The sequence below is a fragment of the Scyliorhinus torazame genome, chromosome 2, assembly GCF_047496885.1.
Source record: "Scyliorhinus torazame isolate Kashiwa2021f chromosome 2, sScyTor2.1, whole genome shotgun sequence".
Lineage (NCBI taxonomy): Eukaryota > Metazoa > Chordata > Chondrichthyes > Carcharhiniformes > Scyliorhinidae > Scyliorhinus > Scyliorhinus torazame.
Window position 1 is genome coordinate 198,321,535 of NC_092708.1, and position 27,161 is coordinate 198,348,695.

General features: G+C 49.8%; 1 protein-coding gene across 4 annotated transcripts in view; it reads left to right on the forward strand.

Annotated features, from left to right (window-relative positions):
• LOC140394997 (uncharacterized) overlaps positions 1-27,161 on the forward strand; it is a 403,426-nt gene that overhangs the window by 130,839 nt on the left and 245,426 nt on the right. For all 4 annotated transcript variants that reach the window (XM_072482288.1, XM_072482301.1, XM_072482311.1 and 1 more), the window contains one exon: positions 26,874-27,011. In XM_072482288.1, coding sequence (XP_072338389.1) covers positions 26,874-27,011 — 138 coding nt within the window. The remainder of the gene's footprint in view (positions 1-26,873; positions 27,012-27,161) is intronic.

Here is a 27,161-nt window from a genome sequence, read left to right on the forward strand (position 1 = left end):
AAGCTATGTCCCCTCGTGCTAGACATTATCATCCAAGGTAAAAGGCTCTCACTGTCCACCCTATCTAATCCTCTGATCATCTTGTATGCCTCAATTAAGTCACCTCTTAAACTTCTTCTCTCTAACAGCATCAAGTCCCTCAGCCTTCCCTCATAAGATCTTCCCTCCAGACCAGGCAACATCCTGGTAAATCTCCTCTGCACCCTTTCCATTGCTTCCACATCCTTCCTATAATGCGGCGACCAGAATTGCACGCAATACTCCAAATGCGGCCGCACCAGAGTTTTGTACAGCTGCAACATGACCTCATGGCTCCGAAACTCAATCCCTCTACCAATAAAAGCTAACACACCATACGCCTTCTTAACAACCCTCTCAACCTGGGTGGCAACTTTCAGGGATCAATGTACATGGACACCGAGATCTCTCTGCTCATCCACACTGCCAAGAATCTTACCATTAGCCCAGCACTCTGTCTTCCTGTTATTCCTTCCAAAATGAATCACCTCACACTTTTCTGCATTAAACTCCATTTTCCACCTCTCAGCCCAGCGCTGCAGCTTATCTATGTCCCTCTGTAACTTTTAACATCCTTCCGCACTGTCCACAACTCCACCGACTTTAGTGTCATCTGCAAATTTACTCACCCATCCTTCTACGCCCTCCTCCAGGTCATTTATAAAAATGACAAACAGCAGTGGCCCCAAAACAGATCCTTGTGGTACACCACTAGTAACTGGACTCCAGTCTGAACATTTCCCATCAACCACCACCCTTTGTCTTCTTTCAGCTAGCCAATTTCTGATCCAAACTGCTAAATCACCCTGAATCCCATGCCTTTGTATTTTCTGCAGTAGCCTACCGTGGGGAACCTTATCAAACACTTTACTAAAATCCATATACACCCATCAACTGCTTTACCCACATCCACCCGTTTGGTCACCTCTCAAAGAACTCAATAAGGTTTGTTAGGTACGACCTACCTTTCTCAAAACCGTGTTGACTATCTCTAATCAAATTATTCCTTTCCAGATGATTATACATCCTATCTCTTATAAACCTTTCCAAGACTTTGCCCACAACAGAAGTAAGGCTCACTGGTCTATAGTTACCGGGGTTGTCTCTACTCCCCTTCTTGAACAAGCGGACAACATTTGCTATCCTCCAGTCTTCTGGCACTATTCCTGTAGACAAAGATGACTTAAAGATCAAAGCCAAAGGCTCAGCGATCTCCTCCCTAGCTTCCCAGAGAATCCTAGGATAAATCCCATCCGGCCCAGGGGACTTATCTATTTTCACACTTTCCTGAATTGCTAACACCTCCTCCTTATGAACCTCAAGCCCTTCTAGTCTAGTAGCCTAAATCTCAGTATTCTCCTCGGCAACATTGTCTTTTTCCTGTGTGAATACTGACGAAAAATATTCATTTAGTACCTCTCCTATCTCTTCGGACTCCACGCACAACTTCCCACTACTGTCCTTGACTGACCCTACTCTTACCCTAGTCATTCTTTTTTCCTGACATAGCTATAGAAAGCTTTAGGGTTATCCTTGATCCTACCTGCCAAAGACTTCTCATGTCCCCTCCTGGCTCTTCTTAGCTCTCTCTTTAGGTCCTTCCTAGCTAACTTGTAACTCTCGAGCACCCGTACTGAACCTTCATGTCTCATCTTTACATAAGCCTCCTTCTTCCTCTTGACAAGTGTATCGACTGCTTTAGTAAACCATGGTTCCCTCACTCGACCACTTCCTCCCTGCCTGACTGGTACATACTTATCAAGGACACGCAGTAGCTGTTCCTTGAACATGCTCCACATTTCCATTGTGCCCATCCCTTGCAGTTTTCCTCTCCATCCGATGCATCCTAAGTCTTGCCTCATCGGATCATAATTGCCTTTCCCTCAGATATAACTCTTGCCCTGCGGTATATACCTATCCCTTTCCATCACTAAAGTAAACGTAATTGAATTGTGGTCACTGTCACTAAAGTGCTCACCTACCTCCAAATCTAACACCTGTCCTGGTTCATTACCCAGTACCAAATCCAATATGGCCTCGCCTCACATTGGCCTATCTACATACTGTGTCAGGAAACCCTCCTGCACACATTGGACAAAAACGTACCCATCTAAATTACTCGAACTATAGCTTTTCCAGTCAATATTTGGAAAGTTAAAGTCCCCCATAACAACTACCTTGTTGCTTTTGCTCCTATCCAGAATCATCTTTGCAATCCTTTCCTCTTCATCTCTGGAACTTTTCGGAGGCCTGTAAAAAACCCCTAACAGGGTGACCTCTCCTTTCCTGTTTCTAACCTTAGCCCATACTACCTCAGTAGACGAGTCCTCATCAAATGTCCTTTCTGCCACCGTAATACTGTCCTTGACTAACAATGCCACCCCTCCCCCTCTTTTACCATCTTCCCTGAGCTTGAGCTTACTGAAATATCTAAACCCCGGCACCTGCAACAACCATTCCTGTCCCTGCTCTATCCATGTCTCTGAAATGGCCACAACATCGAAGTCCCAGGTACCAACCCATGCCGCAAGTTCACCCACCTTATTCCGGATGCTCCTGGTATTGAAGAAGACACACTTTAAACCACGTTCCTGCCTGCCGGTACACTCCTGCAACTTTGAAACCTTACTCATGACCTCACTACTCTCAACCTCCTGTCTACTGGAGCTACAATTCAGGTTCCCAATCCCCTGCTGAACTAGTATGGGGTATGATATACCCCAGTAGCATAAGGTTGAACCTCATTGTTGTTTCCATTAAACCTCTTTGTGATATAAGAAGCCTGCTCAGTGATACCTCATGTTATTACATTTACTACAAGAGTAAATTGGACAATGATCACAACTTTTGAAATTCGTCGTGGAAGGGATTGCATCGAAATTTCCAAGGAGTGGAAAAGTCGAGGTCGGCAGGTAAAAAAAATGAATGAGAAACCGTGCCAACGACAGTTAAACTCGATCCGTTTGACCGGGGGGGTGCCGAAGACTGGGACCAATATATCGAGAGGTTTTGGTACTTCTTTTTTTGAATAAACAATTTTAATGAGGTATTTTTCGCATTACAAACAACAACAGTATAAAAACAATGTACAAAGAACACGAAACATAGTGCAATCACCGACTCCCATCCCACCAAGAACTGCCTAATTGACCCCCTATTCTACACTACTCTAAGCCCCCCTCCCACCCTCCCCCCCCCCCCCCACCCTCCACCCCTGCTGACGATTAATTCTCTGCGAAGAAGTCGATGAATGGTTGCCACCTCCAGGCGAACGCTAACAGTGACCCTCTCAAGGCGAATTTAATCTTCACTAGGCCGAGAAAGCTCGCCATGTCAGTTAGCCAGGTCCCCGACTTTGGGGGCTTTGAGTCCCTCCAAGCAAACGTATCCGTCTCCGGGCAACCAGGGAAGCAAAGGCCAGAATATCTGCCTGATGGGATCTACCCCAGAATACTGAAGGAGGCTGGAGAGGAAATTGCTGAGGCCTTGACAGAAATCTTTGGATCCTCACTGTCTTCAGGTGATGTCCCAGAGGACTGGAGAATAGCCAACGTTGTTCCTCTGTTTAAGAAGGGTAGCAAGGATAATCCAGGGAACTACAAGCCGGTGAGCCTTACTTCAGTGGTAGGGAAATTACTGGAGAGAATTCTTCGAGACAGGATCGACTCCCATTTGAAAGCAAATGGACGTATTAGTGAGAGGCAGCATGGTTTTGTGAAGGGGAGGTCGTGTCTCACTAACTTGATAGAGTTTTTCGAGGAGGTCACTAAGATGATTGATGCAGGTAGGGCAGTGGATGTTGTCTATATGGACTTCAGTAAGGCATTTGACAAGGTCCCTCATGGTAGACTAGTACAAAAGGTGAAGTCACACGGGATCAGGGGTGAGCTGGCAAGGAGGATACAGAACTGGCTAGGTCATAGAAGGCAGAGAGTAGCAATGGAAGGATGCTTTTCTAATTGGAGGGCTGTGACCAGTGGTGTTCCACAGGGATCAGTGCTGGGACCTTTGCTGTTTGTAGTATATATAAATGATTTGGAGGAAAATGTAACTGGTCTGATTAGTAAGTTTGCAGACGACACAAAGGTTGGTGGAATTGCGGATAGCGATGAGGACTGTCAGAGGATACAGCAGGATTTAGATTGTTTGGAGACTTGGGCGGAGAGATGGCAGATGGAGTTTAATCTGGACAAATGTGAGGTAATGCATTTTGGAAGGTCTAATGCAGGTAGGGAATATACAGTGAATGGTAGAACCCTCAAGAGTATTGAAAGTCAAAGAGATCTAGGAGTACAGGTCCACAGGTCACTGAAAGGGGCAACACAGGTGGAGAAGGTAGTCAAGAAGGCATACGGCATGCTTGCCTTCATTGGCCGGGGCATTGAGTATAAGAATTGGCAAGTCATGTTACAGCTGTATAGAACCTTAGTTAGGCCACACTTGGAGTATAGTGTTCAATTCTGGTCACCACACTACCAGAAGGATGTGGAGGCTTTAGAGAGGGTGCAGAAGAGATTTACCAGAATTTTGCCTGGTATGGAGGGCATTAGCTATGAGGAGCGGTTGAATAAACTCGGTTTGTTCTCACTGGAACGAAGGAGGTTGAGGGGCGACCTGATAGAGGTCTACAAAATTATGAGGGGCATAGACAGAGTGGATAGTCAGAGGCTTTTCCCCGGCGTTGAGGGGTCAATTACTAGGGGACATAGGTTTAAGGTGAGAGGGGCAAGGTTTAGAGGAGATGTACAAGGCAGGTTTTTTACGCAGAGGGTAGTGGGTGCCTGGAACTCGCTACCGGAGGAGGTGGTGGAAGCAGGGACGATAGTGACATTTAAGGGGCATCTTGACAAATACATGAATAGGATGGGAATAGAGGGATATGGACCCAGGAAGTGTAGAAGATTGTAGTTTAGTCGGGCAGCATGGTCGGCACGGGCTTGGAGGGCCGAAGGGCCTGTTCCTGTGCTGTACAGTTCTTTCTTTCTTTCTCTTTCTTTCTCCTCCTGGATTCCCGGGTCTTCCGACACCCCGAAAATCGCCACCTCTGGACTCACTGCCACCCTTGTTTTCAATACTCTGGACATGACGTCCGCAAACCCCTGCCAATATCCCCTAAGTTTAGACACGCCCAGGACATGTGAACATGGTTTGCTGGTCCTTCTGCACATTTTACATACCTGTCCTCAACCCCCAAAAATCTACTCATCCGGGCCACTGTCATGTGAGCCCGGTGGACCACCTTGAATTGGATCAAGCTGAGCCTGGCGCATGTTGCAGTCGTGTTGACCCTGTTCAACGCGTGCGCCCATAAGCCATCCTCCATCTCCCCACCAAGCTCCTCCTCCCACTTACACTTCAGCTCCTCGGTCTGCGTCTTCTCCGCCCCCGTGAGTTCTTTGTAGTTGTCCGAGTTGCTCACCTCTCCCACCCATCCCCTAGACACTACCCTATCCTGGATCCCCCTTAGTGGCAGGAATGGGAAGGATGATACCTGCCTGCGCAGAAAGTCCCGCACCTGTAAATATCTAAATTCATTCCCCCTTGCCAACCCAAACTTCTCCTCCAGCGCCCTCAAGCTGGGGAAGCTCCCCTCTAGAAACAAGTTCCCCATCTTCTCGATTCCCGCTCTTCGCCATACTCAAAACCCCGCATCCAAGCTCCCCGGGGCAAACCGGTGATTGTCACATATTAGGGACCAGACCGATGCTCCCACTGCTCCAACGTCCCTCCTCCACTGACCCAAAATCCTCAAGGCCGCCACCACCACGGGGCTGGTGGAGTACCTCGCCGGCGGGAACGGCAGAGGTGCCGTTATCAACGCCCCCAGACTGGTGCCCCTACATGAAGCTGCCTCCATACGCTCCCAAACAGACCCGCCCCCACCATCCACTTCCTTATCCTGGCTATGTTAGCCGCCCAGTAATAATTACTGAAATTCGGCAGAGCGAGCCCCCCCTCCCCCCGATTCCGCTCGAGCATCACCTTCTTCACTCAAGGGGACTTCCCCGCCCACACAAAGCCCAGGATGATTTTGTTAACCCTCTTAAAAAAGGACCGTGGGATGAAAATTGGGAGACACTGAAATACGAATAAAAATCCTGGGAGGACCATTATTTTGACCGTCTGCACTCTCCCAGCTAATGACAATGGGAGGGCATCCCATCTCGGAAACTCACTGTCGCGCACAAAGACTCCGTGAGACGAATAGAGTGAAGTCGATGAGGCTTTATTAAGCGTGTCTGTTCCCCCGCAGCTCGATAGTAGAATGGCCTGCGGGGGAGGACTCCGGCTTCTTATACTCCGCTTTCAGGGCGGAGCTAGAGGTCAACGGCCAACCAGGACCCGGGATCTGTTAGCCAATGACATTAGGGCTTCCAGTCCCACATGACCCCTAATACATACTACCACATTCACCCCTTGTCAAAAATGAACCCGGCGGGGTGATGCTTCGTATGGTGGTAAGGGTTTACAGGGCTGGTCCTGTTGATCCCCAAATTTCTTTCTCTGTCAGTCTGGCCTCAATAAAAGTTGGGATGGATTCGCACGTAAAAAGAAGTTATTTATTTAGCTTGCAAGCTTGAATCATCTTACAGAAACGTAAGAGACATCCAGCCTCTTACACCCCAGAAAACGACTGAACTAAAACACAAAGGGATCTCTGCAAAATCAATTCAAATGGTATCAAGTTTCACATACTCGACGGACATAGGTCAGCCTATGTCCCTCCTGACCTGTTCGATCTATTCTGGTTGGCTCACTTCCAATCCCTTTCTCTGGCCCCTATCAATGCAGCATCACTCTCATAGACACCCCTCTTCCTGCTTTTTCCATGCGGTCTCAAACCCCTCTGTCCCTAACTGCCAGAATCAAAGTGGCTTATTTCTACATTACATTAACTAGTATCTCTAAAGTAACTATTTTATATCACATTCGTCATTCCCTCCTTTTATCATTCCATGATAACCGAACTATCCAATCCATAGCTACGGTTCCTCATCTAAAAAGATCCGTCGCTGCATTTCCAATTCCTGTCTTAGCCCCCCTTCATCTGCCTCACCCTCATGGATTTTAACAGTTACATTTTTTTTCCGGTGATTGGGGCGGTGATCTGATCTAGTGCACCCCGCATTCTACCCATCACACATTTAAGGATGGCCAGGCCCACAAAGATGCAGCTGATAGCTACCACTAGATACATGGCCATATTTATCAACCAGTCCTTCTATCCTCCAAATCCCCAGTTACCCCAAGAGTCAGGATCCTGCATCCCGTCCAAGTGATCCCGTATGCGATCCATAAATTTAGTAATGTTAGCGGTCAAGTCCTGAACACCCATGATACACTTGCCCTGTACTATGGCGCATACCCCACCCTCACGGGCCAGAAGAGCATACCGGTTCTGCATTGCAAACAACCGTAGCTGAGACAACTCCTTGGTTATTGCCCCGAGGGCTCCCAAGGTTTACTACCCGGGTTTTCCTCAGTTTGGCCTTTAACTAACTTAAGTGTATCTCCCGGTAACCTACGTTCTAGCTGTACTTCCCTTCTCATACGCCCCGTCCTCTCTCTAGTCCCTTTCTCTTTCTCATGGTCTCTTCCTACACTCTTCTGACAGCCTGATGTTACCTTTATTGTACCACTTTTAACACATCCAAAATCAAATTTACATGTATTCCAAAAACAAGGCAATGTCCACATAATGTTCCCTTCCCATCGCCGGGACCGGTGCAGCTGCTTCATGACTCCTGCATTCTCCTTAACTTTGATGACCTTCCATGAGTCGATACCATGTCCTCGTATATGGGGGCAGCGAAGAACATCACCTTTGCATAGGTGATGTATCCTTGTAGATTGGTTGGGGCTACACAGATACATAATATTCCCCTTTTCCATGTCCATCGCCAATAACACGCCAAGCGAAGTGAGGCCAAATATCAGACAGACGATGCGTAGCCACTCCATCATGCTCCACACCTGTAAAATAGCACTGGAGAAGGGAGGCAGGTTAGTATCCGACCTTTTACAGTAGTGGAGATGGACTCAATTTACAGTGATGTAGGTGGAACCAAGCACTTCGCCCCTCCACTTTAACTGCTGTGGGGGTGGTAAGGAGAACTTGGAAGGGCCCGTCCCATCGCGGCTCCGACCCCTTCCTAGTCCAATTTTTGACCATGACATAACTACCGGGCTGGACTGAAAGTGAGCTAGGTACTGGGGCAATGGCTGGTGAGCCGCGTGGACTTGGCCATGGAGTTCCTTGAGCACTTGCGTAAGGGCTAGAACATAGGCGGTCATTTCTTCAGTCATCTGATGAAACTGAACCCGTCTGGGAACCTGCAGGCTCCAAGGAGTTCTAAGAGGCCTGCCATAAAGAATCTCGGCGGGAGAGAGCCGGGCTGGTCCCGCAGGTGTAACCCGCAGCTGGAAGAGGGCAACGGGGAGCAACTTAAGCCATGTCAGTCCCGTGTCTGCTCTTAATTTAGCCAATTTAGTTTTGAGGGTCTGATTGTGTCTCTCAACCACCCCGGCCGCCTGCGGTCTGTAAGCACAGTGTAACTGCTGGCGTATGCCCAACTGGGAGCAAAACTCCTTGTTAATTTGTCCAATAAAATGAGGCCCATTATCAGAACTTAACTGAGCTGGTATACCGTACCGGGGAATGATTTCCCTCATCAAGACTTTAACCACAGTAGCAGCTTTACTATAGATAGTCGGATACGCCTCGACCCATCTGCTGAACACATCCACAATGACCAAAACATATTTGTAACATTGACACCTTTCCAACTCAATGTAATCCATTTGGAGCGTCTCAAAGGGACCACTGGGCAACGGGGTTTGCCCCTTCCCACAAGGGATACCTTTTCCGGTGTTATATTGCTGACAAATCAAACACCGATTACTGATACTTTGGGCCAACCCCTGCATTTTAGGGTGCCACCAAGTGTCCAGCAACAAATCACTAGTCCCTCGAGCCCCACAATGAGTTGCAAAGTGTACACATTCAATGACCCATAAAGCCAGCACATCAGACATACAAGTCTGATGTGCAGGCGTGGTCCATAAAGAGGAAACAGAATCATATGTACAACCTAACCGTTTCCACATTTGTTTATCACTCTCAGGAGCGTCCTCCTGTAACCTTATGACGTCTTGGATGGTTGGCATTGACTTGTCAGAAGCAGACATATTCATAGTAGATCGTTTAGTCTGACTTAACATCTTAGGCACCATCACTTGCTGAATTTGCGCGGCTGTCCGCGCTGCACAATCTGCTCGTTCATTACCAACGTCAACTGGGGTTGTACCATTCGTGTGGGCAGCGCATTTAATAACGGAAATCTGCGCGGGCATAAGGAGGGCCTGCAGTAGGTCATTAACTAAACCCCGGTGGGATATTTGACCACACATAATCATGTCAGGTTGTTCTGACGAAATGTCACTCAAATCGCCCCTTATTGTGGTAGTTTCCTGAATCAAGGCTAAACAGTCGTGGCCAGGTGCGTCTTCATGGACAGGGGGACCGCTAAGAAAACAGGCTGGATTGATAGTGGTACAGTATTTAAATGTCAGACGTGGATTGTTCAAAAGGTATATCTCATACCTATTCTGACGAGCTGTAGAGGGTGCCATCTCTGCTACTCCACTACTGGGCCGATATCTGGGGTTTGAGTATCTGTGTGTGTCTCTCTCCAGCTGGCACTGAAACTTCAGAGGCCAGGGGATGCCGCACTGGGACACTTCCACTGAAGAGAGCACTGAATCAAGCCTGCCGTTTATCCCTAACCGGAAGCCTGAGGCTTATATCACACAGATCTCCAGACCCCTACCAATACCCAGGTGATTCTCTCTCTTGCCGGTGGTGCAACACCCACCCGGTTCCTACTTCGCTGGAGTAGCTTTCCCAAGAGAGAGAATAGGACACTGCTGTTTATTACCTAACCAGCAGCCTGTCCTGAGTGAATCGCTCAAGATGACCCTTGATTCTTGAACCCGGAATTAAGGTGAGGAATATTTTAACAATGACTTGGTCAGAGATCGCTGGTGAGAGATTGAAGAATTTAAACGACTCCAATTATCAGCAAATCAAGGTTTATTGCAAAACCCAGGTCAAAATCATCAACAGAAGAAAATATAATAAAATCTTAAACTCTAACACAAACTAAGTCTATTCAGAAAGTAGTATAACGGACACAACGAAAAATCTTATGGTTACACAGTTTTAGCAATAGCACAAAACACAAATCAAGCCCCCTTCCCCAAAGCCTCAACCACTATTAAAGTCAAGGGAGTTTCGCAAGCTGCTGCAGGGTACTTACGGTCACAGGCTGCAGAGGTCAAGTCAAAGGTGGAGAGGTCGAGCCAAGAGACCCTCAATCGAAACACAGCCCCTTTTATATTGTTTTACCTGGCTTTGTCCTGTGTTCGGCCAGCCCCTTTTGCATTGAAAAGGTAAGGTCTAAAGTTCCCGCTGGTCCCGCCCCCTTTGGGCCGGTCAGAGCTGTCGACTTCCGGGTTTTCCTCCTCCTTTGCGTTGTATCAGTCCAAGTTTAAAGTTCCCGCTGGTCCCGCCCCCTTTGAGCCGGTCAGAGCTGTTTGCGTCCGGGTATTCCTCGCAGGTCCGCTCCTTCCAGCCAGGCAGACCTGCCGCGATTTGAATTTGGCGCCGACTCCGCCCCCTCCTCCCAGTGAGTTCCTGCCGGTGGCTTCTGTCAAGATTGGAGTACCTCCCCCAGGTCCGCCTCCAACTTGGTTTTTTCTACCGTCCGCGATTTGAATTTGGCGCTGACTCCGCCCCCTCCTCCCAGTGAGTTCCTGCCGGTGGCTTCTGTCAAGATTGGAGTACCTCCCCCAGGTCCGCCTCCAACTTGGTTTTTTCTACCGCTTATCTTCTAGGGGCTTTTCCAGCGCGATATACTGAGCCCAGACAGTCTGTTTTTTAGGATAACAAGGTTAGGCTCTCTTGTGAAGATTTTCAAAAGGTCTTCCAGCTGCTCCGGAGATGGCTGCTATTCTCACCTTGCTGTGTTGATGGGGTGTTAATTGGATTCTGCTCTGGTGGAGGCCAGGTCATTTACATCTGCATGGGGCTATGACCATCCCATTGTCCTGCTTGCAGGCAGGCCCCCTGTGTATTCCCGTGCCCCTTTGTCTGTGTGTTACTCTTATCTCGTTGTCTGGCTCCTTCTTCCTTGTAGCTCCTAGGGGGGGGTTTGTAAATACTTATGCCCCTACTCAGCTCAGCGGAGCAAGCCTGCTGGGAAATCTGGTTACGTTCTCTTGGCTGAAAAGTCAGTTTACAGTCTCTGAGTTTTATTCTTGGGCAGTCCAAAAAGGGCCGAATTGCCCGAAAACCTTACAGAGCTGCGGTAAGATGCTGACCATTCGCCCCATATCCCTGGCATGGTACTGGTCATGGACCTGACGTGTAATATGAGGGCTTACCGAAGCTGACTGTGGCCATAAATGTGGTGATATTGTAACAAAATCGGCTGTACCTTCTTTTCCCGTGACTGTGGCTGTAACCTTGACTGGCCATTCGGTCTCAAGTAATGGCCGGTATTTGTCCTCCAACTCCCTGTTTCGTCCAGTTCTGTCATAGGCCAGGGTAACGTGATGCAGTGACTGTTCAACGTCTAACGTCCACCACTGGGGGGGTGATAGAAATATAGCACTGTTGTCTCATCCTCCTCTTCGCTGATCCACCCACCCAAAGTCACTATATTGGAGCTCCTGCTGGTAAACTACCATTTCTGCCGCTTGTTGGGGTCGCAGATCATCCTTTTTCATTACATACTCAGTCTTAACCTTTGTAACTGAGCCTCCTTCTTGGCCTACACCCTCCTTCCAGTAAAATCTGACTGCCCTTGCCATCTGGGAAGGGTCGTTCTCTGTCCAATTCATGTTATTACATTTCACAGCAGTAACCACAGAAGGTGGTAGGCAATGCATTAACATAGCACAGTATTGAGGGGAATTCTGACCATTTTGATACAGCAAATCGCCTGACTGCCCCCGGTAGATTTCATTAAAACGCTCCAGAAATTCCTCTGGCTCGTCAATCTTCCTAGGTTTTAGGTCTAAGGTAACAGAAAGATTTATGGGCCTTTGAAATGTGCTATTCAACGCATTCAAGATCTGTGTCCTTCTTTTCTCTATTTGCTCTCTTTTTTTTAAAACTTAAAAATGTTTGAAAATTCAAATTGAATTACTGCAACTTGCAAGCTTAGCTCTGATCTCAACTCAGAACTAAATTTACAATTTGCTTAACACAAACTTGTATAACATTTACAACTTAATTATTTCTTTATCTTAACAATTTTTCTTTTAACAAGTTTTTTTTCTTTTACATACACATAAGTATTAGCAAAATCAACTATCATCTCCAGATTGACACTTTTTAAAATGGTGTCCATGATCTTCTTTAAGTTTCTATTAATCTCCAGATAAAATGAGATAAACCTTATTTCAAGTAAGTTAAACTTAAGATTCTGGCAATTTCAATCAATTGCTTTCGAAAATAATAACTTTTATCAAAGAGGTGGAGAAACCCACTGGTTTCCTTTAATTAATTCAAAACGTAACTTTGCTGGTGTTCACTGACTCAAAGGAAAGGTATCCGATTACACTACGGCTGCTGCTGTTATCTCAAAGCCTGAGTGAGAAGCACTGTCTGTTTTCAACTCCGCCTGCTGCTGTTAACCCTTTGAGAGACTTCTGCTTCAACCAATATGCAGCATTCCTCACAATCTCAACTAGACCTCGGAACTTTACAGTCCAAGGAGACAATTTTAGCTTAATCAACTATATATTTAAAACACTCACACATAGAGTTGAACCATCTTCAGATTTAAAAACAGTTATACTGGACTGAACCTCCATCTATTGAAGTCCCATCAGCCCCTGAACCCATATAATAGACTGAACCTTCATTAATGAAGTCACATCAGCCTCTGAACCCTTATAATAGACTGAACCTTCATTAATGAAGTCACATCAGCCTCTGAACCCATATAATAGACTGAACCTTCATTAATGAAGTCACATCAGCCTCTGAACCCATATAATAGACTGAACCTTCATTATTAAAGTCCCATCAGCCCAAAACCCTAACCCAAGCCGAAACAACAATATGAAATCCCATCAATTAAAGTGCTAATCCCCAGACTGACCTGTGATTTCGTCGAGGCGGTCTTTCTGTGCCAACCGCGAGTGACCAGACTAATCAGACGATAAGAAGAGGGGAACAATCAATGCGCGGTCGTTTTCCAGTTCTACATTGAGGGCCCTTTGTTCCCCATCCTCCTGTTCATAATCAGTCTAATTCTGATTTCGCAGTTGGATCAGGATCGCCCAGAGAAATCCCGGTTTTCGGCACCAAATGTTGATCCCCAAATTTCTTTCTCTGTCAGTCTGGCCTCAATAAAAGTTGAGATGGATTCGCACGTAAAAAGAAGTTATTTATTTAGCTTGCAAGCTTGAATCATCTTACAGAAACGTAAGAGACATCCAGCCTCTTACACCCCAGAAAACGACTGAACTAAAAGACAAAGGGATCTCTGCAAAATCAATTCAAATGGTATCAAGTTTCACATACTCGACGGACATAGGTCAGCCTATGTCCCTCCTGACCTGTTCGACCTATTCTGGTTGGCTCACTTCCAATCCCTTTCTCTGGCCCCTATCAATGCAGCATCACTCTCATAGACACACCTCTTCCTGCTTTTTCCATGCGGTCTCAAACCCCTTTGTCCCTAACTGCCAGAATCAAAGTGGCTTATTTCTACATTACATTAACTAGTATCTCTAAAGTAACTATTTTATATCACATTCGTCAGTCCTGGGAGGAAAAAACATTCACATGGCAATACAGTATTGTACAATTTTGTCCTGTTTCAACTATTTACAGAAGGTATCGGGAGAAAAGCAAAATGTTCTTGTGAAAAGTCCATATATTGATTTAGATCGACGCCACGAGTCGGTCGGGCGGTCTGGTCGTCCGTGTCGATCGCCTCGGCCCCGGTGGTGGTGGTGGTGGTGCTTGTACCGGTGTTGTCGTCTCCGGGAGCCTTGCGGTTTCCGCTTGGGCTTTATTCTTGGTCGGGCCTGAGGGGAGGGGAACCGATCCTCCTGGGAAGGGGGCGGTCGCAGGGTGCGGCGGTGGCAGGAAGGGGGGGGGGGGTTGGGTGAATGGTGTCGGGGGGGTGTGTGTTGCTGGCGGGCGCCAGATCCCGCAGGGAGACCGTGTCCTGTCGGCCGTCGGGGTAGTCCACGTAAGCGTACTGCGGGTTCGCGTGGAGGAGGTGAACCCTTTCGACCAACAGGTCCGCCTTATGTGCCCGCACATGCTTTCGGAGCAAGATGGGTCCTGGGGCCGCCAGCCAGGTCGGCAGCGACGTTCCAGAGGAGGACCTCCTAGGGAAGACAAGGAGACGCTCATGAGGCGTTTGATTAGTGCTCGTACATAATAGCGACCGGATGGAGAGGAGAGCGTCCGGGAGGACCTCCTGCCACCGTGAAACTGGGAGGTCCCTGGACCGTAGGGCCAGTAGGACGGTCTTCCAGACCGTGCCGTTCTCCCTCTCTACTTGCCCGTTCCCCCGGGAGTTGTAGCTGGTCGTCCTGCTCGAGGCGATGCCCTTGCTGAGCAGGAACTGGCGCAGCTCGTCACTCATGAAAGAGGACCCCCTGTCGCTGTGGACGTATGCGGGGCAACCGAACAGTGTGAAGATGGTGTTCAGGGCTTTAATGACTGTGGCCGCGGTCATGTCAGAGCAGAGAATGGCAAATGGGAAGCGGGAGTATTCGTCCACCACATTAAGAAAGTATGTGTTGCGGTCGGTGGAGGGGAGGGGCCCTTTGAAATCGAGACTAAGGCGTTCAAAGGGGAGGGAAGCCTTAATCAGGTGCGCACCATCCGGCCTGAAAAAAAGCGGTTTGCATTCCGCGCAGATGTGGCAGTCCCTTGTGACTGTACGGACCTCCTCTAAAGAGTATGGGAGGTTGCGGGACTTGATAAAGTGGAAAAACCGAGTGACCCCCGGGTGGCAGAGGTCCTCGTGGAGGGTTTGGAGGCGGTTAATTTGTGCGTTGGCACATGTGCCGCGGGATAGGGCATCGGACGGCTCGTTCAGCTTTCCGGGACGATACAAAATCTCGTAGTTGAAGGTGGAGAGCTCGATCCTCCACCTTAAGATCTTGTCGTTTTTGATTTTGCCCCGCAGTGCATTATCGAACATGAAGGCTACCGACCGTTGGTCAGTGAGGAGAGTGAATCTCCTGCCGGCCAGGTAATGCCTCCAATGTCGCACAGCTTCTACTATGGCTTGGGCTTCCTTTTCCACTGGGGAGTGGCGGATTTCTGAGGCGTGGAGGGTCCGGGAGAAAAAGGCCACGGGTCTGCCCGCTTGGTTAAGGGTGGCCGCTAGAGTTACGTCTGAGGCGTCGCTCTCGACCTGGAAGGGGAGTGACTCGTCGATGGCGCGCATCGTGGCCTTTGCGATATCCGCTTTGATGCGGCTGAAGGCCTGGCAAGCCTCTGTCGACAGAGGGAAGGTAGTGGTCTGTATTAGTGAGCGGGCCTTGTCTGCGTACTGGGGGACCCACTGGGCGTAGTATGAAAAAAAACCCAGGCAGCGTTTCAGGGCTTTGGAGCAGTGCGGGAGGGGAAATTCCATGAGGGCGCGCATACGTTCGGGGTCGGGGCCTATTATCCCATTGCGCACTACGTAGCCCAGAATGGCGAGCCGATTGGTGCTAAAAACGCACTTGTCCTCGTTGTACGTGAGGTTCAAGGCTTTGGCGGTCTGGAGGAATTTTTGGAGGTTGGCGTCGTGGTCCTGCTGGTCGTGGCCGCAGATGGTTACAATGTCGAGATACGGGAACGTGGCCCGCAACCCATGTTGATCAACCATTCGGTCCATCTCCCGTTGGAAGACCAAGACACCGTTTGTGACGCCAAATGGGACCCTTAGGAAATGGTATAATCGCCCGTCTGCCTCGAAGGCTGTGTACTTGCGGTCACTTGGGCGGATGGGGAGCTGATGGTAGGCGGACCTGAGGTCCACGGTGGAGAAGACTTTATATTGGGCAATCCGATTGACCATGTCGGATATGCGGGGGAGAGGGTACGCGTCTAGTTGTGTGTACCTGTTGATAGTCTGGCTATAGTCTATGACCATCCTTTGTTTCTCCCCTGTCTTCACTACTACCACCTGCGCTCTCCAGGGACTATTGCTGGCCTGGATTATGCCTTCCTTTAGTAGCCGCTGGACTTCGGACCGAATGAAGGTCCGGTCCTGGGCGCTGTACCGTCTGCTCCTAGTGGCGACGGGTTTGCAATCCGGGGTGAGGTTCGCAAACAAGGACGGGGGTTGCACCTTGAGGGTTGCGAGGCCGCAGATAGTGAGTGGGGGTATTGGGCCGCCGAATTTGAACGTAAGGCTCTGTAGATTGCATTGGAAATCTAATCCCAGTAAGGTGGGGGCGCAGAGTTGGGGAAGGACGTTTAGTTTGTAGTTTTTGAACTCCCTCCCCTGCACCGTTAGGGTAACTATGCAGAATCCTTGGATCTGTACGGAGTGGGATCCTGCAGCTAGGGAAATCTTTTGTGCGTTGGGATAGGTGGTCAAGGAACAGCGTCTTACCGTGTCGGGGTGGATAAAGCTCTCCGTGCTCCCGGGGTCGACTAGGCATGGTGTCTCGTGGCCATTTATTAGCACCGTTGTCGTCGTCGTCTGAAGTGTCCGGGGCCGAGCTTGATCGAGCGTAATTGAAGCGAGACATGGTTGTAGTAGTGGAGTGGGGTCCGTTGTTGCCGTCCAAGATGGCGTCGGGGGTGAACAAAATGGCCATCCCCATACATCGCACATGGCTGGGGGGTCACAAGATGGCGGCGGGGGTGGACAAAATGGCCACCCCCACGCGTCGTAGAGGTTTGGGGTGGTCCAAGATGGCGGCGCCCTTCCTCCCCTCGTGGTGGCCGGGACCCAAAATGGCGGCGTCTGCAGGTCGCACATGGGGCGCTGGGGGGCGTCGGGGAACGTTAGGACCGCGCGGGGCTCCCTCATCTCCGGGGACAGCGGTGGTCGGGACCAAAGTTGGTAGCGCGGCGGGTCATACGTGGGGCGCGGGGGGGGTTAGGGGGGCGTTAGAGACGCCCAGAACTCCCTCTTCTCTGTGGGGAGTGGTGGTCGGGACCCAAAGTGGTAGCGCCGGCGGGTCATACATGGGGTGCGGGGGGGGGGGGCGTTGGGGAGCGTAAGCGGCGTGCAGGGCTCCCTGTTCTCCCGGGACCGCGGTGGTCGGGACCCAGAGCGGCTGCGCCTGCGGGTCGTACATGGGGCGCTGGGGGGGTTGGGGAGCGTAAACGGCTTGCAGGGCTCCCTGTTCTCCCGGGACAGCGGCGACCTCGCGGGACCGGCACACAACCGCGAAATGGCCCTTTTCCCCGCAGCTCTTGCAGATCGCTGCGCGGGCCGGGCAGCGCTGTCGGGGGTGTTTCGCCTGGCCGCAGAAATAGCAGCGGGCGCCCCCGGACCGACTCGGCGTTTGGACCGCGCAAGCCTGTGGGGTGTCCGGGGGGGTGGGGGTGGGTTTGTCGCGACGGGTACGTACGGAGCCCAATGGGCTGCCGCGCGGTCGGGGCCGTAGGCGCGGGTATTACGCGCGGCCACGTCTAGGGAGGCTGCTAGGGCCCTGGCCTCTGAGAGTCCTAGCGACTCTCTTTCTAGAAGTCTTTGGCGGATTTGGGAGGAATTCATACCTGCCACAAAAGCATCGCGCATTAACATGTCCGTGTGTTCATTTGCGTTCACCGAAGGGCAGCTGCAGGCTCGTCCCAAAATCAGCAGCACGGCGTAGAATTCGTCCATCGATTCTCCGGGACCTTGCCGTCTCGTCGCGAGCTGGTAGCGAGCGTAGATTTGGTTAACTGGGCGGACATAGAGACTTTTCAGTGCTGCGAACGCCGTCTGGAAATCCTCCGAGTCTTCGATGAGGGAGAAGATCTCCGTGCTTACCCTCGAGTGCAGGACCTGTAGTTTTTGGTCTTCTGTGACCCGGCCGGTGGCCATTCTGAGGTAGGCCTCGAAACAAGTCTGCCAGTGCTTGAAGGCTGCTGCCGCGTTCACTGCGTGGGGGCTGATCCTCAGGCATTCCGGAATGATCCTGAACTCCATAGTCCTTTTTAGGCACGCTTAATAAATTGTAGCGCACAAAGCCTCCGTGAGACGAATAGAGTGAAGTCGATGAGGCTTTATTAAGCGTGTCTGTTCCCCCGCAGCTCGATAGTAGAATGGCCTGCGGGGGAGGACTCCGGCTTCTTATACTCCACCTTCAGGGCGGAGCTAGAGGTCAACGGCCAACCAGGACCCGGGATCTGTCAGCCAATGACATTAGGGCTTCCAGTCCCACATGACCCCTAATACATACTACCACACTCACCCTTCATCTGTTCAACCAACCGGGACAAGTTCAACTTGTGTAACCGGCCCCCGTCGCGCGCCACTTGTATCCCTAAGTACCTGAAACTGTCCCCTAGCAGCCTAAATGGCAGCTCCGTCAGCCGACCCTCCTGACCCCTCGCCTGGACTACAAACATGTCACTCTTTGTCATATTCAGTTTATACCCCGAAAACCAGCCAAATTCCCCCCAAATCACCATAATTTCCCCCATCCCTGCCCCTGGATCTGATACGTATAAGAGCAGGTCGTCCGTGTACAGCGAGACCCAATGTTCAACCCCCCCGAACAAGCCCCTTCCAGCCCCGTGAAGCTCTCAGAGCAATTGCCAACGGCTCTATAGCTAGCGCAAACAGCAGTGGAGAGAGGGAGCACCCCTGCCTCGTCCCCCAGTACAGTCTAAAATAGTCCGAGGTCGTCCTATTCGTCCTTACACTAGCCTCCGGGGCCTGACCCAGTCGATAAAGCCCCTACCGAACCCAAATCGTCCCAGCACCTTCCATAGATAGTCCCACTCCACCCAGTCGAACGCCTTTTCCGCATCCATTGCCACAACTACCTCAACCTCCCTACTCTCCGGGGCATCATAATCACATTGAACAGCCTGCTTATATTGGCCACCAACTGCCTGCCCTTGACAAACCCGATTTGATCCTCCATAAACACATCCGGCACACAATCTTCAATCCTGGAGGCCAAAACTTTGGCCATCAACTTGGCGTCCACATCGATTGGCCTATATGACCCGCATAGCTCCGGGTTCTTGTCCCACTTCAATATCAACGAAATAGTGGCTGTGACATCGTTGAGGGCAGCACCCCTCCATCCCTTGTCTCATTGAAAACCTTGACCAGCAACGGCTCTAAAATCCCCGAGAACTTCTTATAGAATTCCACCGGGTACCCGTCCGGCCCCGGGGCTTTACCCGACTGCATTGCCTTCAAGCCCTCAACTATTTCTTCGGTCCTGATCGGTTCCCCCAGCCCATTTACCAGCTCCCTACCCACCCTTGGGAAGGTCAGTCCGTCCAAAAGGTGCCTCATCTCCTCAGGCCCCGTAGGGGGTTCCGAACAATAGAGCCTACTGTAAAAGTCCCTGAACGCCCTGTTTAGCCCTGCCGAGTCCCCTACCAAATTCCCATCCCCATCAACCACCCTCTCCATTTCCCTGGCCGCCTCCCTCTTCCTAAGCTGCTGTGCCAGCATTCTGCTGGCCTTCTCCCCTGTTCGTAAAATGCACCCCTCGCCTTCCTAAGCTGCTCCACTGCCTTACCTGTGGATTGCACCCCGAACTCCGCCTGCAGCCTCCAACATTCCCTTAAGAGTTCTAACCCTGGGATCACCGCATACCTCCTGTCTATCCGTAAGATTTCCTTAACCAGTCGGTCCGTTTCTGCCCTATCCGTCCTGTCCCTATGCGCCCGGATCGAAATCCACTCCCCTCTCACCACTGCCTTCAGCGCCTCCCAGACCACCTCTGTTGAGACTTCCCCCGTGTCATTAACCTGCAGGTAATTCTGCATGCACTTCCTCAGCCTCGTCCGCCTCGTCCGCCAACAAGCCCACGTCCAACCTCCATTGCGGGCACTGGAAGCTCTCCTCACTAACCTGCAGTTCCACCCAGTGTGGGGCATGATCCGAAATAGTGATGGCCGAATACCCCGTGACCACCACCCCCACCAGTAAATCCCTTATCAAAATGAAAAAGTCAATCCGGGAATAAACCTTGTGAACATGCGAATAAAAAGAAGACTCCTTCCCTGTCGGCTGCCTAAACCTCCATGGGTCGACCCCCCATCTGTTCCATGAACCCTATCAGTTCCTTTGATAGGGACACTCCCCGTTTTCGAACATGATCGGTCCAGGCCGGGGTTGATGACTGTATTAAAATCCCCTCCCATCACCAACTTGTGTGAGTCCAGGTCAGGTATCTTCCCCAGCAACCTCTTTATAAATTCCACATCGTCCCATCGCGTACACGTTAACCAAGACTACCTTCCTCCCCTCCAGCTTACTGCTAACCAAGACATAACGGCCCCCTCCGTCCGAGACTATGCTGCCCACCTGAAATTGCACCCGCTTGTTGATCAAAATCACCACCCCTCTAGTCTTGGTGTCCAGCCCCGAATGAAAGACCTGACTGACCCAACCCTTCCTTAGCCTGACTTGATCCGCCACTTTCAGGTGTGTCTCTTGTAACATCACCATGTCGGCCTTCAGAGCACTCAGATGCGCGAACACACGTGCCCTCTTGACCGGCCCATTCAACCCTCTGACATTACAGGTGATCAGCCCAATTGGGGGGCACCGTGCCCCCCCTCCGCTGATCAACCATCCCCTTTCCTGGGCCCACCACCAGCCCATGCGCCGTGCCTCCGTCGGCCCACCTCCTGACAGCCCCCCACCCCTGACCTCCTCTGTGTCCCGAAACCTAAGTCCCTCCCTCGTCAGCAGAGTAACTCCCCTCCCCCCCTCTCCCACCCAGCAACACCACTTTGTAACCTAACCCCTGCCATATTTTATGCACACCCCCCACTGTGCCTCCGTAGACTAGCTCACTCAGCTAGCCTGGTGGCCCTCGCCTCCGGTGCCGAGAAGTCTCCCACCTATTGTTCCACCATCCCTTCCCCGCCGCCCATCGAAACCACTTCCCTCATCAAGCCGACCCCAAACAATCGCCCAATTACCATAAGAGACAACCCAAAATGAAAAACCCTCAAAAAAAAACCCAATAGTGCACATCAAAGTAATAAAAAGTAAAAAGCCCCACCGGCCACCCGCACCAAAACACCGAAAACCCGCAGAAACTGAATAACTTTTACTTCCCCCATCTTCAACCAAACTCAACTTCAAACTCAGAAGAGAAACGACAATCGAAACATATAAACATCACTCAAAACAGTTGCAACTTAAAACAAAAAGTTCTCAGTTCAGCACCAGCCCTTTCCTCTTGGCAAAGTCCATCGCGTCTTCAGGCGACTCAAAATCACGGTGCTGGTCCTCGTACGTAACACAAAGACGTGCCAAGTATAGCAGCCCAAATTTCACCCGCTTCTTGAACAGGATCGCCCTAACTTGGTTGAAGACTGCCCTCCTTCTGACCACCTCCACGCTCAGATCCTGATAAACACGCAAAATGCTCTTGTCCCATTTGCAGCTCTGCGTACCCTTGGCCCACTGGAGAACACACTCCTTGTCCAAAAACCTGTGGAACTGGACCACCATCGCCCTTGGGGGGTCCCCTGGCTGCGGCTTCCTCGCCATCGCTCTGTATGCCATGTCTACCTCCAACGGTCAGGGAAAAGCCCCCTCTCCCAGAAGCTTCTGAAACATACTCGCCAGAAATACGCCAGCATCAGCCCTCTCAGCCCCCTCCGGGAGACCGACAATTCTTAAGTTCTGCCGGCGAGCTCTATTCTCGAGGTCTTCTACCTTCTCCAGCAGCCTTCTTTGCTGATCCTTCAGCATCCCCACCTCCAGCTCAACCACCGTTTGGTGCTCATCCTGGTCCGCCAGCACTTTCTCCAGCTGCTGAATCGTCCGATCCTGGGCATCCAGCCTGCGCTCCAGCCGATCGCTCGATTCCTTTATTGGGTCAAGACAGTCCCGTTTCTGCTAGCAAAGCCCTCTTGGATGACCTGCATCAACTCCTCCGTTGATGGTTGGGCCGTTGCAGCAGGGGTCTGAACATCAGCCATATTTCTTCAGCCGCAACCTCCACCCAGCCCTTGCTTATCTTCTTATTTCTTCCTTTTCGATCCCTTGGGGTTCTTCGTTCCATACATCAATGTGTGGATCCAGTGCCAAATTGTCTGCGCCTTCAAAGCCAGTGCTCAAAACCGCAAAAACGTCGGGGAAAAAGGTCCAAACGTCCGGCCAGAGTGGGAACCACCAAATGTGCGACTTACTCCCTCATAGCCGCCACTGGAAGTGAGGTTTTGGTACTTCTTTACGGCTAATGACATCACAGGAGAAGACAAACTAAAGGTCATTTTACCGACTGTATGTAGGTCCCAGAGCTACTACCTCATTACGAATTTAACTTACCCAGACGGCACCAGACACAAAGGGCGTGAATCACCCAAAATATTTCCAAGTCCGGTTTCGGGTGCGTTTGGCGGGGTGTTTCTCAGCGGTGACAGTGCTGAAATTGACACCACTATTCAATGGCATTTAACCGTTTTTCTGGGCATCAGGTAGTTTCTCCCTGTCGAGGCCACACTTCAGAAGATTTCCTGCACTGAGGAGCTGAGCTCGCCAGCAGGACCAGCTCCTCACAGTCGGAATGCTATTTTGAATGACTTTCTCGATCTCTACACCACTCCCCCTTTCAGGACCCCCTGTTTTCCGGACCCTCTCTCGACCCCCAAACTTTCTTTGATTTGCTGAATTAGTCCCAAAATTATTTGACCAATTGAAGACGCCTGTGAAAGGGCACTTCAACCCCAGACTCTTGCTCATGTATTTGCTTTGTTTGACCCCTTGTTCCACACTGTAACCAATCACTGTTTGTCGATGTACCATTTGTCAATGTTCTCTGTTGATTATTCTCCTTGTCTACTATGTACGTACTGTGTACGTTCCCTCGACCGCAGAAAAATACTTTTCACTGTACTTCGGTACATGTGACAATAAATCAAATCAAATCAGACCCTCCATTATACTGCAGGGCTATAAATTTAATTCGGCCTTCAGGGCCCAGGGGAGGCAGTTTCGGCATTTGTCGTCAGACTTCATCAAATCGCTGAACACTGCAAATTTGGCTTGTCGTTGAGCTATGTGCTGCGCAATCATCTGATTTGTGTACAAAGGAAATTGTTAGTTGAAATGAAAATTACCCTGATCAAAGCAATAGACACAGTTCATGCCACTGAATGTGCCAAGAAGGGTCTTTCGGAGCTACAGTGCATGCAGGAAGGCAAAGTAAATCAACTATGGACTGGGATGCCTGGAAGGTGAGCATCATGAGTGATGGGCACAGAGGAGGCTGAACAGAGATCCCAGGAGCAGGATCATGGACAGAGGCAAGGAAGAAATTCGGACTGTTAGCTTAGGAATTTTGATGATTAATACTTTTGATGAGTATTACAGGAGTCCAACCCCTGAGCCTAAGCAGTATGGCTGCTAAATTGGTGATGGATACAGGGGAAGCATTAAAGGTTATAGGTCCCACAGCGACTATGGTGTTGTATCAACAACAATCGGCTCAATTACCCATGATTGTTGTGGAAAGACAAGGGCTAAGCCTCATGGGGCGAGATTGGTTACATCAGATAAACTTTTCAGGATATCAGATTGCATTTTTTAAGAAGTCCTGTGCAAGTGCAAAGATGTGTTTCAAAACAAGCTTGACCAAATACAAGGGCTAAAGGCCAAAATTTACATGAACCGCAAATCTACACCAAAATTCTTCGAAGCTAGGCCCATCCCATGTGTTCTACATCAGAAAGTCGAGACTGGGTTGACATGCTTGGAAGAATCAGGGATGATAAAACTGGTATAGTTCTCTGAATGGGCGACCCCTATCATTCCTGTCTTAAAACCTGAACTCTGTCAGGATCTATGTTGATTACACATTTACCATAAACCAAGTGGCCCAACTCAACAAGTATCCAATCCTTCAAATAGAAGACCTCTATGCAAAGTTGGTGGGGGGAGGGGTGGGGGGTGGGGGTGGGGGGTGGGGGCTCACATATAATAAAACAGCATGCTTATTTACAATTTGAACTGGACAAGCACTCCAGGAAATATGCATTGACATGTACAAGGGACTTTTTGAATATACCAGGTATTTTAATATATTGTCTGCTTGTGCACGTTTTCAACAGACAAGAGAGAACTTGCTGCAAGAAATCACAAAATTTATATCCCCATAACCCTTGTTCCCCTTATTAATCAAGACCGTATCTATTTCTGTCTTAAAGGCACTCAGTGTCTTTTTGGCCACCACAGCCTTCTACGGCAAAGAATTCAACAGATTCATGACACTCTGGTTGAAGAAATTCATTATCATCTCAGGTTTAAAGGATCGGCCCTTCAGGCTGAGGCTGTGGCCTCGGGTTCTAGTTTTTCCTACGAGTGGAAACATCCTCTCCACATCCACTCTCTCCAGGCCTCCCAGTATCCTGTAAGTTTCAATAAGATTCCCCCTCAACCTTCTAAACTCCAATGAGTACAGACCCAGAGACCTCAACCACTGCACATATGTCGAACTCTTCATTCCAGGGATCATTTTTGTTAACCTCTGGACCCTTTCCAAGGCCAGCACATCCTTCCTTAGAAATGGGGCACAAAACTGCTCACAATACTCCAAATGGGGTCTGACCGGAGCCCTAAACAGCCTCAAAAGTACTTCCCTGCTCTTGTATTCTAGCTCTCTCGACATGAATGCGAACATTACATTTGCCTTCCTAACTGCCGACTGAACCTGCATGTTAACCTTAAGAGAATTTTGAACTACAACTCCTTATTCCTTTTGTGCTTCTGATTCCTCAGCTTTTTCCCATTTAGAAAATAGTCTATGCCTCCATTTTCTCCGACCAAAGTGCATAACCTCACAGTATTCCACATTGTATTCCATCTACCACATCTTTGCCCACTCCCCTAACCTGTCCAAGTCCTTCTGCAGCTCCTCTGCTTCCTCAATACTACCTGCCCCTCTGTATTTCTTTGTATCATCTGCAAACTTGGCAACAATGCCCTCAGTTGCTTCGTCCAGACTCTTAATGTATATCAGGGAAAGTTGTGGTCCCAGACCGACCCCTGAGGCACACCACTAGTCACTGGCTGCCATTCTGAAAAAGGCCCCTTTGTCCCCACTCTTTGTCAGTCAGCCAATCCTCTATCCATGCTTGTATCTTACCCATAACACCATGGGCTCTTAATTTATTTAACAGCCTCCTTTACGGCACATTGTCAAATGCCTTCTGGAAATCTAAATAGATCAGTTGATGAAGCCATGCTAACTCAGTCCTATTTTATCATGCACTTCCACAATCTCATCTTTTTTTTAGAAAATATTTTATTGAGGCATTTTTCATTTTAATTTTAACATTTTATAATTTTAGCATTTTAAACAACAAAAAAATCCAACACACACAAAACCCCCACAATAACCCACCCAACTCCCCCCCAGCACTACACCCTAACTACCCATACATTAGATTCCCTGCCCTTATTCGTCACTTCCATGCCTTCCCCCCCGCACCCCACCCCATCTGCTGACGGTCGATTCTCCTTGATAAATGGCTGCCACCTCCGAACGAACCCCTGTAATGAACCCCTTAAGGCGGACTTAATTTTCTCTAGCCTAAGAAACCCTGACCCAAACCCCCGACTTTGGAGGCTCCAAGTCCCTCCACCCCAGCAAAATCCGTCTCCAGGCCACCAGGGAGGCAAATGCCAAAACACCGGCCTCTCTCCCCTCCTGGGCTCCCAGATCTTCCGATGCTCCGAATATCGCCACCTCTGGACTTGGAGTCACCCTCCCTTCCAAGACCTCTGACATGACATCTGAAAATCCCAGCCAAAATGCCCTCAGCCTCGGACATGCCCAGAACATGAGATACACAAGATCAGTTTATACTATCTGCAAAGATGGAATGGTAGGGTTATGGATTCGATCACCGAGTTCCTCTGGTCTGCCTTCAAGAAGGTGGTTCTCGTTGGCAGACCCATTTCCTTCCCCTTCCGCTTCGATAAATGGCTGCCACCTCCGCGCGAACCCTAACGTTGATCCTCTCAGGGCGAACTTGATAGTCTCAAGCCTGAGAAACCTGGCTAGCTTACTGACCCATACCCCCGATTCCGGGGGGCTCCGAGTTCCTCCACGCCAATACGATCCATCTCCGGGCTACCAAGGAGGTAAAGGCTAAAACGTCAACCTCTCTCGCCCCCTGGACTCCCGGGTCTTCCGACACTCCAAAAACCGGCACCTCTGGACTCGGCGCCACCCTTGTTTTTAGTACCATGGGACATGACATCGGCAAATCCTTGCCAGAATCCCCTAAGCTTCGGACATGCCCAAAACATGTGGACATGGTTTGCGGGCCCTCCCACACACCACCCACACCTGTCCTCAAAGAACCTGCTCATTCGGGCCACAGTCATGTGTGCCCGGTGAACCATCTTAAATTGTACCAGGCTGAGCCTGGCACACGATGAGGACCTGTTAACTCTACTCAGAGCATGCTCCCACAAACCTGCCTCTACTTCCTTGCACCACTCTTCCTCCCTTGGCATGTCATAGTTACCTATATGTTTGATTTCTGCCATGAAGGTTAAATAACACCATACGATTCAGAGCCCCAGGGACATTCGGAGAGATGTAAATGTGTGATTGGGTGCATATAAAGTTTTTTCTCAAGTTGGTTCCTTGCATTCATTACGTTGCAGCTTCATACTGTCGACTTTGATGCATCTGAAACAAGCTTAGGCTTTCCTGAGATTGGGATGCAGGAAGTTTCAGGAGATGGTGAAGCTCGAAGACATGAACCATCGATGGAGTTTGAAGACAGCGCCCTCAGAGACACAGTAAGTCTGAAGTCTATGGAAAACTAGTGAACAGTAGAGATGGCCAAGATAAAGGACAGAAAGGGATGGAAATAACTAATGAACCAGCTAACCCTAGGGAGGATAAAATCTTTGGTATGGATGAATTTAATCCATACTGGTTTATATATT